We start from the raw sequence: 12,688 nt of genomic DNA on the forward strand, positions 1-12,688 counted from the left end.
CGGCGATTCTTGCTCCTCCGATATGAGCGAGGAATTGCTAAACAAACTGGATCGTCTCCAAAACTTCTGTATCCGATTTATTTTCGGTCTAAGAAAGTATGATCATATCTCTGCGTTCCGTAAGCGGCTAGGTTGGTTACCCATTCGACAGCGACGTGATGCTCATATTCTCCATCTCCTATATTCCATCCTGTTCAATCCTAAAACTCCTTCTTATCTCAAAAATGATTTCAAATTTTTGGGTTCACATAACTATAGTTTACGCTCTTCCGAAAACTATACCCTTGAAATCCCATCTCATAACTCCTCTTTTCTTGGCGATTCCTTTAAGGTTTCAGCAGTTCGGCTATGGAATTCACTTCCCGTCACTATTCGCTTAGCTCCTTCTCTATCTTCCTTTAAATTTCTGCTTTATAAACATTTCCTGTCCATGTCATACCACTAACTACTTACTGACGTGAGAGCGATCTTTTTCATCTTAGATTGTCCTGATTCATGTGCACTGTTTACTTTTTGTTTTGTTTTATGTAACTTGTATCAGTTTAGTTTATTTTTATTTCTTTTTGTTTCTGTTAAGTATGTTTTGTTTTTTTTTTTTTCCCTTTTTATTTTTGCACTTCTTGCCTACCTTATCTAATATACTCATAGTGGTTTTTTTTTTCCTTTACTAACAGTGGTTGTCTGGAAGAAATCGCTCTAAAGCGATAAGGCCGCCAGTTGCTTGTCATTAAATTATGTTTAATATTTTCCTTTTATGTAATGCAACAAAGTGTAAATAAATAAATAAATAAATAAATAAAGACTTAATTTTTGTTTACGAATTAAAAATTAAAATTTGAATAAAAATATAGTTTTCGTGTTTACACTTAAAACCACAGATATATTCCGAGAAATCCTAATTCACTAGATGGTTTTGGGTTGCCTATGATCTAGTCACCGCAATCTCTATTTTATTCTATGGCCAGGCGATAAACTTCAGAAAAATAAGAATCCTTACAGTCAATTGTCACAAGTCAAGATAAATGAAAAAGTGGCTTGTGTAAAATACATTTATTTTCATGTTTGGACGAATGTAAACAGTATTGAAATATTCAAAAGTGTTATAATTACAGCAAGAAATCATCTTTCTCATTCATAAAATATTTCTTACTGTTACCATATAGTAACAACATGGTTAATTCTGTGTATGTGTATTAAAACCTTTTTTAAAAAGTTTGTTTACAAATATTTGGCGCGCCAATACCGAAGAACTTCTATACCGGGTACTTAAATTTATACAACTAAAATTTTTAAATTATCAATAATAATTAATTGATCGTAATTATTGCGACGGTGTTATTCTTATAATTGCTTGCGACGATTCAACTACAAACGATAAAAATGATTTTCCAAAATACGTCTTATGGCTCATGTAATAAGGTTGATGTGATATTTGATTTACTACTCGCTATTACAATACCAGAATAGGGTTGTGGAACAAGTTATTCTTCGTTGTACATGTTATTGTAGTAGCAAAAACCGTCCTTATGTCTTGTGTTTTAGAACTCAATTTTTATTAAATATATAATTTTTCTACTGTTCCAATTGGTATTATAATATATTAATGAATAATATTTTAATGTTTTACAATAAAATAAATGAAACAATTTTCTAACAACTATTACAATATATTGAGTTTTTACATGTGACTACTTTAATTTGTATTATTCAATTCTTTATAATTTTCATTAATGTCCAAGTGAAACAAAGGTCTGAAGACATAATAATAAAAAGAAACAATTTAAGAACCCATGGCAAGCCATTATTTTGCTTCTTCCATATAAATTAAACAATTCATAATGTTTAGTCAATAAATTTGTCCATATCACATCATATATTATTATTAGTGTCTCCCAATGGTTCAGGTTTATTTCTAGAATGTTGAGGGTTTGACCTTTGAGAAAATGAAGAGTTTAATTAAAATTTGGTTCATATATATCATACATGTACTAATACTGTACTATAGAGTACATATATATTCTCAAATGCTATATGGTCCAATAAAGATAACCAACCTGCACTCATAAGTATAACTAATTGATGAACAAAATAGTTTGTTTTTTAGCCATCCTTTTTATAGAAGTATTTAACTATGTAACCTATCTGTAAAAGAGTTATGGGTCGTATGAAAACGATTCTAAACATATTACTAGTGCCATGTATTTTAGTCTTACAAAAATTTAGCTGATAAAAACTAACACAGTCAATTACTCAGTTTCTGTATTTTCATTATTTCACAACATAAGACAAATAGAGATCTAAAAATACTATTAAGGCGTGGAATAAATATATTGTTTATACCCAAGTGTTAGTAGCCTTCCATTAATAAATTTATATATTTCTAGGTAATGGAAATTGCTTAAGTGAAAATGACAGAAGAATGCTGTGTTGATGGCTGTTTTAATGTTAAAGAACAACTATTCTACTTTAAGTATGTACTGTATATTAATAATTATATTTTTTACGAATCAAGGTCATGTAGTATGCATGAAAACAGAGCAAGGAAATCTTTGACACTCGTTAATTACCAAGTCCTTTAGCTGATGCTTGTAAGGTTGAACTGTGATCAGTGATGCCAACTTGGGGATTTTCTAGACTTGGGAATCAAGTCGCCCAGAGAGTTTTATGGGGTACTTTCTTGAAAATTTCTTTTTAATTGATTTATATTAGTCTAACCAACAAACTGAACTAAAGATAAACTCAATTTACTACAACTAAACTAACATAACTGAAATATCAAACATATTTTTAATTAATATTTGAAATAACCTTCCAAACCGAGTGTACAAGATAAACTTTTTTAATTAATATTTATGGGCATTTAAATGGTCCTAGGGAATCATTCTGGAGGAGTTGGCATGACTGTCTAGATAGTGTTTCTGAAGGCCTATCGAAACTCTGTACTCCAATTGGTTTATCATAATGTATGGTAAAGAAAAACAGTAAGGAGACAGTATGCCTAAGACACCAAAATGGATAGTATCAAAGGACTGTCTATTTTTTAGAAAAATAACAAAATGATTGAGAAATCTAAAGATACTGTTACACTAAGGTTATTAGGAGCAATTCTTAAATATGCATTTAATAGCAGCTTGGATTTTATTATATTATTCTTCACTAAATCCGAAATCATAGCAATGTCGGATTAGTGGTTTCTCTGACTGATTCCTGGGGTCGTAGGTTCGATCCCCGGCTGTGAATGGTCTTTCTGTCTATGTGAACATATAACACTCGTACAGTGAAAGAAAACATCGTTAGTAAAGCGGTCATGATTTGGTCCCAAAAATTCGACGGCGTGTCAAGCACAAGGTTCGATACAGAAAAAATACAGAAATCTGACAGAAAATATTGTAAAGAAAAGCGAAAATCATTATATATTTGTATAATTCGTATAAATGATAAATTTATCAATTAAAATTTGTAATTAGATTTTATACAAAGACAAAAATGTAATTTTGACGTATGGAGTCTTCGTCGTGGGTAGTTTCAAAACTTAACCCCTCTTTTTCAGGTTACCAGTAAGTCGGACTCTTCGTAAAAAGTGGGTAGATGCAATAAATAGTACAGCAAAGCTCACAGATGACGCAATGGTGTGCAGTCGCCATTTTCAGGAGGAACAATATATGTTTGTGAGAGGCAAGCGAAGGCTTAAGCCTAAAGTTGTACCGTGTTTATTTCAGGTGAGTTTATACAATCCTTTACATTGGTAGGGTATGACTGGATGATATTTAGGAAAGGGTCTGTTATTCCCATGTGCCAAAATCTATTCATATTTGTATATGCTTTAAGTATCCAAACTCAGTGGTTGTTGGAGGCGCTGAGTCTCCTCCCAACATTGCTTAATTGCTCTGGTGTTCACCAAGGAGCCTGTTTGGGACCATTATCCTTCTTGATATTTGTTAACGGCGTTAGGAGTATCGCTTATAATTAAAAAAATTCAAAATTATTGAATCTGACTCTGATGTTGCTGTTGATCCGGCTGTTTGATCAACTGGCTGAATATATTTCAGGCTGCTACGTAAGTGGTGTATAGTTAAAAGGCTAGGCTGTTGGCTGCAACATACATGTAACGAAAGCTATTTTCCTATTTAAGCATTGCTGTTTTGAATTTACTTAGTGTAAAAAGTTAAAAAAGAACTACATTTACATTACAGTAATTTATCTAGACTAAAGCGTTTTATGATTGTTTCTCTGTTGGAACATTATTACGGGTGACACAGTAACACATTACGACGTTTGTTTAGACGAGTGTTTAAACAAACAAACAAACAAAAATCATTAATTCATATAGGTAACATAATGTACACTTATGAACGTTAAAAAAAGAAAAGAAATATACATAAAATGATTCTAATTTTACATTTACTGTCAGTTCTCAAATCAAGGGCGAAGAACGGAAGAGAAGAACTGGCAATAAACTCTCCGCCACTCTTTTTAATTTAAATTAAATAAAACGCAAATAATTTAATACCACTATTCGCGGAACTATTATAATGTTAGTTCACTTATATATAAATATATAATAGGGATATTTTACCACTCTTTATTTGTTTTATAACAGTTGCATCAACTTTTGTGATTATTTGGTTTACAATCTAAACTAAAACTATCTTCACGATTGTTGTGAAGATCTAAATAAAATTTCAAAAAGTTTGTGATTGTTGATCTATTACATAGGAAAGTATTATTGGCAAACGAGTATTACTAACATTGCACAAAATTATTCCTCTAATAAAGATTTCCTCGTGTTTTTAACAAATATTCTTGGATGATATAGTCATTTGTGCTATCAATACTTTATAAGTTTCTCTGGCTTCACAGATAAGTTAAAAAAGATTCTCTCATACCAAATGAAGCAGGAAGAAGTCAAGTGTGACAAGAATAATGTTTGAAATACGATTGTTTTGTAATGTTGGCTTAGGCCGGTGTTTGGCTTTGTTTTTATGGGCGGCGGTATCACTTAACATCAGGTGCCTCATGTACATAAAAAAATATGTATTTATAGTTCAAATCGAATCTATAATATCTTGGTAATTTTATTGTGTATTTGTCTTATCTTGTATAATTTTTTTTAATTCCTATTTTTTGTAAGACTTATGTTTACATATATTGTTGTACATATTAGATAGAAGATTTTATAAAATTTCCAGAGATCGTAATATATACGACGTTGTAGACATAATAAATAAATCGAAAAGTGGTATATAACAGCCACCGTATGTGTGGCGTATATTAATTACAAAGATATTTATTTTTCAGAAAGAATCACAAAACCAAGTTGAAAAACAGAACACAGATAACGAATCCACAAATGAACTAGAAATGGACATAGACGAAAATAAAGAAAGCACAGATAAAGATAGCGTAAATGTAGATAAAGAAAACACAGATACAGATAGAATATATACAGAGAAAGACATCACAGATAAAGATAGGAAAAACACAAAAAAAGACGAAACAGATAATGATAACAAAAACAAAGAAGACAGTACAGATAAGCAAACCGGGGAAATAGAAAGAATAGACAAGAGTGAAGACAAATGTAGTAGTCCAGAGGGAAGCTGTACAAAGTCACCTAGAAGCGTTAAGAAGTAGGTATATTTATTTTGTAATCTTACAGCTAACAAAAATTATATCAATATAGACCAACCAGGTTCCAGGAGATAAACCACTCCTTATACGGAAATTGTATTCGGTTTTACAACAAACTCCCGAGCGATTAGAGAACTATCACTAAATAAATTCAAAGCCCTTGTTAAAAGTAAATTAATTAATAAAGCCTTTTATAAATGTGACGAATACTTAAATGATCCTAATCCTTGGGATTGATTTGCTCCAGTTCAAACAATTTGTATTAAAAACTTGGCGATTGAAAAGAGTGGCGGAAAGTTTCTTGCCAGTTCTTCTTACCAGCCCTTGACTTGTGAACTGGTAGTAAATGTAAATTTACAATTAATTTAATTTGTTTTATTTTTGACGTTCATTAAGTGTATATGTTTACCTATATGAATAAAGATATTTTTGATTGAGTATATATAACTTCTTAAAAATATAGCCAAAGATGAAATATATATACATAAAAGTCCAAAAATACGAAAGGATAAATAAGAATGAGTCAATTTAACAAAGTAATACAGAATTTGGCTGATAATGTGATGGTGTGTGTGATGCTGATGATGCAGGTGATTTAGAGCTATGAATATTCTTAATACTTCTTTCTAGCTTCTTCGATAGTCTAAACAATCTTTTATATATTTATTTTATTTATTTAAGTATTCCTACAGCTAATCACTAAACAATATCCAAACTTACACACAAAAGCCAAAACGGAATACACATTGAAACAGAAACATAAAGAACAGTTGTAAGATTGATTGATTCGTAGATATATATAGATATATATATATATATACTAGCGGATCCGACAGACGTTGTCCTGTCTACGCGTCTTTAATTTCAAAATTTCAATTTTCAATAAGCCATTTTGATGAAAATTATTATTCAAATGTTATGACAATATCTAACGATCCAGCACATGGTCACACACGATATAACACAATGATAACAAAACTTTTTTTAAATTTCGGGACAGAGTAAAATTAAAATTCGAATATTATTTAAAATTTGACACTGCGATGGTAGCGCCGTCTGTCGGATCCAATGTAAAACATTCCAAAATCAACAACAACTAATAAATTGAAAATTAATTAAAAAAACATTGTCCAGCGGACAAAATTGTGAATCTAAACCATTCCCAGATCCCCTTGAACACACACAAAAAATTTCGTCTAAATCGGTCCAGTCGTTTAGGAGGAGTTCAGTCACATGTGTTCACACACACGCACACAAGAAATATATATATTAAGATATATATTAAATTGATTCTAAGTTTACATTAACTACCAGGTCGTAAGTCAAGAGCGTAGAGCGGGTGAGAAGAACTGGCAAGAAACTCTTTTTAATTCAAAATTAAAATGTTTTAATTTTTTATTGTAATTTTCAGTATAGATTTAGAATTCTCACCAAACAAAGACATTGAAGATATCTTAACTAATTATCATATTAAGCAAACGCGGCCGTTGTCCGAGATATCAGAGAGAGAGACAAGAGGAGAAAGAGAGAAGGACAGAAGAGAAGGGGAGAGTGAGCCGAAGTATGTGGAGATTTCTGTTGGTGGGAAAAATCAAGGTATATTAATATTTAATACTCATTTTTATATTTGTTAGTTTAAAAATATTCTACAGGTACTTATTCATTATTGATTTCAAAAAAAAAATTTTCTTTTTTTAATAAAAACATTCGTGTATAATATTAGAGAAGACATTTATTTGTGGCAGTTGTCTTCGAACTTACACACACAAAATTTTACGTAATTTTCGTGCGCCAAAATTATTTCATGTTTTAGAGTTTTTTGAAACTTCTCTACGCATATAAGTAAAATTTTTACATACCGTCACGAAGACTGACTGAATGTTTTTATATGAAAAAAAACTTATACATCAACTTAGCGGTTAACTTGTTACCGCGTTTTAGTATAAAATATAAAACGTGTGCTGCCATCTCTTAGTGGATTTTGAGAGCTTCTATTGGGAATTTGGGAATTATTTCGTTCTCTCTTTGAATATACAGACCAAACCAACGAAGACTGCCTCATGCTGCTGGAGAATGTTCAAGTGGAGATCGATCCCAGCATGTTCCCTCTGGACCACGACGCTGACTTTGACCGTGACCAGAATATAGAACAGGTCGATCTGGATCTGGATTCCAGCTCGGATTGTATCGATTTGGGGGAAAAGTGAGTTTTTGAATGATATATTTAAAAAGGGATGTGTTTTTTTTATAGAACAGGGGGCAAACGGGCAGGAGCCTTTTTTATAGAACAGGGGGCAAACGGGCAGGAGCCTTTTTTATAGAACAGGGGGCAAACGGGCAGGAGCCTTTTTTATAGAACAGGGGGCAAACGGGCAGGAGCCTTTTTTATAGAACAGGGGGCAAACGGGCAGGAGCCTTTTTTATAGAACAGGGGGCAAACGGGCAGGAGCCTTTTTTATAGAACAGGGGGCAAACGGGCAGGAGCCTTTTTTATAGAACAGGGGCAAACGGGCAGGAGGCTTATTTTTAAAAAACAGGGGGCAAACGGGCGGGAGGCTTATTTTTAAAAAACAGGGGGCAAGCGGGCAGGAGACTCACCTGATGTTAAGTTACACCGTCGCCCATGGACACTCACACTACCAGAAGGCTCGCAAGCGCGCTGCCGTCCTTTTAAGAATCAAAATTTCAAATTGAGATTGTTTTCTATCTTCTAGAAAAGATGACCCCATCAGTCTCCTCTCATCGAGTGACGAGGACGAAGTAATAATCCAAGAACCACACATAGACACAATATCTGTCTCGGACGCCACAGACGAAGACGACATACCACTTTTAAAGCTGGTGAAAAGGCATAAAAAGTCAAAGAAATGCGAGAAAACAGCCGCAATCAACAAGATTCTAGTGAACAAATACAAGTGCGAAGTCTGCAAATACTCAGCCCTGGATGCGGCGGATTACTCCCTCCACATGAGCAAACACACACACATGATACACATGTGCGAAATGTGCAACTATCACACATCCAGTTGGCTCCTCATGCACAGGCACAAAGAGAAGCATACGCGCGAGAGCAAGAACACAAAAAGAAGAAACCGAGAGAAGAAGTACAAGTGCCCTCTATGCTCCTACCGGGCCAAACATAACATGAGCCTGGTCTACCACATGGGGACCCATGGCGCGAAGAACGACTTCGAGTGTGACAAGTGCGGGTACTTCAGCAATTTGAAAGAGAACGTGGCGAACCACATGAAGAACTGTAAGAGTGAGTTCTCATGTGGCTACTGCTCTTATAGAACGGGCAGCAAGAGCTGTTACAGCAAGCACTTGAAGCGGTTTCACGATGAGGCTATTGATAGGGATTTTGTCCCGTCGGCTTGGACGTAAAGTGTGAATGTGTCAATCAAATGTCAACTGTCAAGTGTCAAGTGTGTGACAGATGTCTTTAACTTTGTCAAAATGAAGAAATTGTTATCGAGATCTGTATAAATAATTGATTTAAACTAATCCATAATGTAATATTGATTTTTATAGTCTCGTGACACAAAACAATCACAGATTATAGTAGTATATGTCTCAGTCTATATGAAACTATATTTTTCAAAATTTGACATTCTTCATCATTATAAATATATTTCTTTGGGAGTTTTCAAGTTAGCAAGCAAGTTAAATTTCCACTGAAATTATCGTTAAAATTTAATACAAATCGCCAGGTGATAAACTTGAAGTGTGTTTACAAGCAATGTACGTCACAGGTTTGACGCCATCTTGTAGACGCGTTTTAGCGGGTTTTTGAAATTCTTTTAAAGCTTGTGTGGGTTTAAACTTGTATGGGTTCTATAAATGGGTGTTTATGTCAGATTATTTACAGTTTTTACCTACCAGAGACGAAAACAAAAGCCTATACCTGCAATTTTCTCAAACACGCGTGCAAGTCAAGTCAAATGAATCTTTTTGTGAATGAGTTTTTTTTAAAACTCGTAGTAAAGTGTACATTTGTGACTATCGCTAATAAACGTCAGTTTAAGAATCGGAGACAGTCAGAATTAAAAAAAAACATTGCTTATGCCACCGAGTATTTTTTCTAGGAAACGCGTCGTGTCTATTCTAGGTCATAGACATTCTAATTAGGGCATCGAGCCCGGGTTTACCCGGGCCGTAAAAACCCGGGTTTTCCCGGTTCTGAGGATTACAAAAAAAACCGGGTTTCAATTTTTAAAACTCGGGTTTTCGGGTTTTTCCGGGTTTTTTTTTATACTTTTGTTTTTGTTGTTTATTAAGTTAAAAGCACTTTGAATGTAATAATAAGTAAATTGAATAAAAATTCGCTTTGATAAATTATTATTTATGACACAAAAAGTAGCTTCCTTGCTACGTTCCTATCCATAAACAAGACATGCAAGTTAAATGCGCGTCCATCTCAGGACATGAGAGGGGTGAACTGTGGAGCAGTTGAGAGGGGAGGGTATATCGTTGCGCGGGTGATGAATACCGGCGCCATTTGAGACTGATGCCAACCCAAGTATGCAGGTTATGGTGTCTCATATGGCTGCAGTTGATGGAATTTCTCTTAGAACGTTCTCAAAATCACAAGATTTAAAGTACCTTTCTGAAAAGACCGGCAACAAATTACCAACTACTGCTGATACCGTTCGCCACATAATTCTCAAAGACTTTGATAAAAGGAAGCTAGAAATAATAAACGAGATAAAAATTATACTGTCAGATGAAAAGAAGTTTTCGATATCATTCGATGAATGGTCATCTATGAAAAATAGAAGATATATAGGGATCACTTTACATTCACCAAATTTTGCAAGGGATAGCAGTTTTCGAAACCTAGGTCTCATACGCATTCACGGGTCCATGAATGCTTACAATTGATTGAGGCCAAAAGATCGAAATGCTCGAAAAAACCGGTCTACCCGGGTTTTGATTACTCTTAGACCCGAAAACCCGGGTTTTCAGAATTGAACCAAGTTTCGATGCCCTAATTCTAATCTGTGGCTGGGCCAACTTTGGCGCCTTTTTTGGTTCACAGTACTTTTTATTCGTCATAAATATCAATAATGAACATCAAATTCAGTTTTTCAAACAGCAGTATTGTAAGTTTAATGCTAGAATTGTATAAAATTTTAAAATTAATTTCTATTTATATAAAAAATTGATTGTATACGAACGATAATTTTGCATGATGTAAAATTGCATTACATTCAGTTCAATTCATAAATTATCATTTATGTATTCATAAATGATAATTTAGGGATAATTCCCTAAATTATCATTTTATAAAAGAGTTTGAAAAAATTTTTCTTTAATAATTTCAATAACATATATTTGCACGCGTTAATTCAATTTTTTTTCTTAATACATACAGTCTGTTTTACTCGAACGGAAATGCTTAGGTCGATCGTGCCTCTCTATCCATTTTCCGCGCTCTCGCTCGCACGCCCGGCGGAACTTAACGTGACATGATTTTTTCGTGAATGAAGCCGGCGTTATCACGTCAAAAAACTAATAGCGTGTCTTTGTGAGCTTCCCATATGAGATGAAAAACTATCCAACGTGGACTTTGATAAAGAGGATTTCTTAATTCCTACAAAATTGTGATTTCACATATATAAGTATAGAACAGAATTGTTTCTCTTCATAAGAGCAAACACAATTCCACGAAAAGTGATATAAAACCTTTAAAATCCATTAGATGTTCTGTGCAATTTAGTTTTGGAATCTGTCAAATAGACGTATCTTGTCATTGTTAGAATTAAAATGGCTCAATTTTTTAATTTGCGTGTATCTAATTGTTGATATTTGTAGCAATCTATTGCATAATTTATTAAATAATATGTATTACTTACCTTATATTTAATATTGTAAATAATTTGCGATATAAGTCTTAAGTATGAACTTGTGTTTTATTGTTTCTAGAACCTATTTAGAATTGGCAACACTGTCTATTTATTTATTCCGTAATCCCACAGCTAACATACATTATATGTGACTAAAGATATATCCGAAGATGAAATACATAAACAAAAAATGTTGTGTGGTTGTATGAAACTACGGTAAAAGTGAAACTTTTTTCACATATTTATCATACATAAGACATTTAACTAACAATTTTTGGAATAATATTCCATTAAGGGTATAAAATCGCTTTATCAATCTTAATTTTATACTTGGAAAATTCTGTGTCTTAGAGAGTACGACATACATAACACTTAACAATTATTTAGATTATATACACATTAAAATAGCACTGGCATAAATGACTAATAGTCTAAGTATACACTACACTGTCAGCTGCTGCGAATTATGTGCGCCGCCATATTGGCCTTGGCTGCTATGACGAGCGCCTTTCTCTTTATCCCTACTCCGCGGCCGACCGTCACGCGACATGCGCCACACAGATCAAAAAGTTTGAGACGATGTAATAAAAATTTCACTTTAAAATAACTTTATTTAAATATCACAAAACTAAAATGTTAAAAGTTCAGGATGTCGGTTTTTGTGACGTTGTACGCGCGCATCGTAAAAATTTACTCTTTCGCTATTGCGCCAAAAGAAGTATAACTTCAAAAATTGCTATTTTAGATAGTTCAACCAAAAAGGCAGTATTTTCTCTTACATAATATTAGTAATAGTGGATCAAATTAGGACAAGTATGGGTCTCACAATCCCTGATGCCACACAAGCTGCAGATGTGTGGCATCAGGGATTGACGTTGAACAAGTTGACGCAAAGGGCTTTTCGAAGACAGACACATCAGTAATGAAGACTTGAGGTTTATCTACCTGTGACTAGACATTAGTCTCTTGTCTCTGTATAGACGTTAGATTGGTAGGTATTAAAAAGTTAATATTTTTTCGGTTATTTTATAGAACAGCGGCTCACCTGATGTCAAGTGATACCACCGCCCATGGTCACTCAATGACCGAGGGCTCGCAAGTGCGTTGCCGGCATTTTAAGAATTTTTTGATGGACCCTTAGTCGAATTGGTTAGGAAAAACTTTAATGGGCAGCTGGTTCCATAAACTGGCAAAAACTGCCTTAAAAACAG

The 12,688-nt window shown here is 33.6% G+C and overlaps 1 protein-coding gene across 1 annotated transcript; it reads left to right on the plus strand.

The window, feature by feature from the left end:
* The first annotated feature begins 1,023 nt into the window (after window positions 1-1,023).
* Window positions 1,024-9,073, plus strand: LOC111000446 (zinc finger Y-chromosomal protein 1-like). Its single transcript, XM_045633754.1, has 7 exons — window positions 1,024-1,262; window positions 2,385-2,470; window positions 3,551-3,719; window positions 5,299-5,630; window positions 7,043-7,227; window positions 7,669-7,834; window positions 8,346-9,073. Exons 2-7 carry the CDS (start codon window positions 2,409-2,411, stop codon window positions 9,013-9,015), a joined length of 1,584 nt encoding a protein of 527 aa, XP_045489710.1. The 5' UTR covers window positions 1,024-1,262; window positions 2,385-2,408; the 3' UTR covers window positions 9,016-9,073.
* The last annotated feature ends 3,615 nt before the right edge of the window (window positions 9,074-12,688 follow it).

Source organism: Pieris rapae, chromosome 24 (assembly GCF_905147795.1).
Source record: "Pieris rapae chromosome 24, ilPieRapa1.1, whole genome shotgun sequence".
Classification (NCBI taxonomy): domain Eukaryota; kingdom Metazoa; phylum Arthropoda; class Insecta; order Lepidoptera; family Pieridae; genus Pieris; species Pieris rapae.

Coding starts and splice junctions, on each gene's coding strand:
- LOC111000446 (XM_045633754.1), top strand. CDS start 2,409: ATGACAGAAGAATGCTGTGTTGATGGCTGTTTTAATGTTAAAGAACAA. Junction 2,471..3,550: donor GAACAACTATTCTACTTTAA/GTATGTACTGTA, acceptor CCTCTTTTTCAG/GTTACCAGTAAGTCGGACTC. Junction 5,631..7,042: donor TCACCTAGAAGCGTTAAGAA/GTAGGTATATTT, acceptor TGTAATTTTCAG/TATAGATTTAGAATTCTCAC.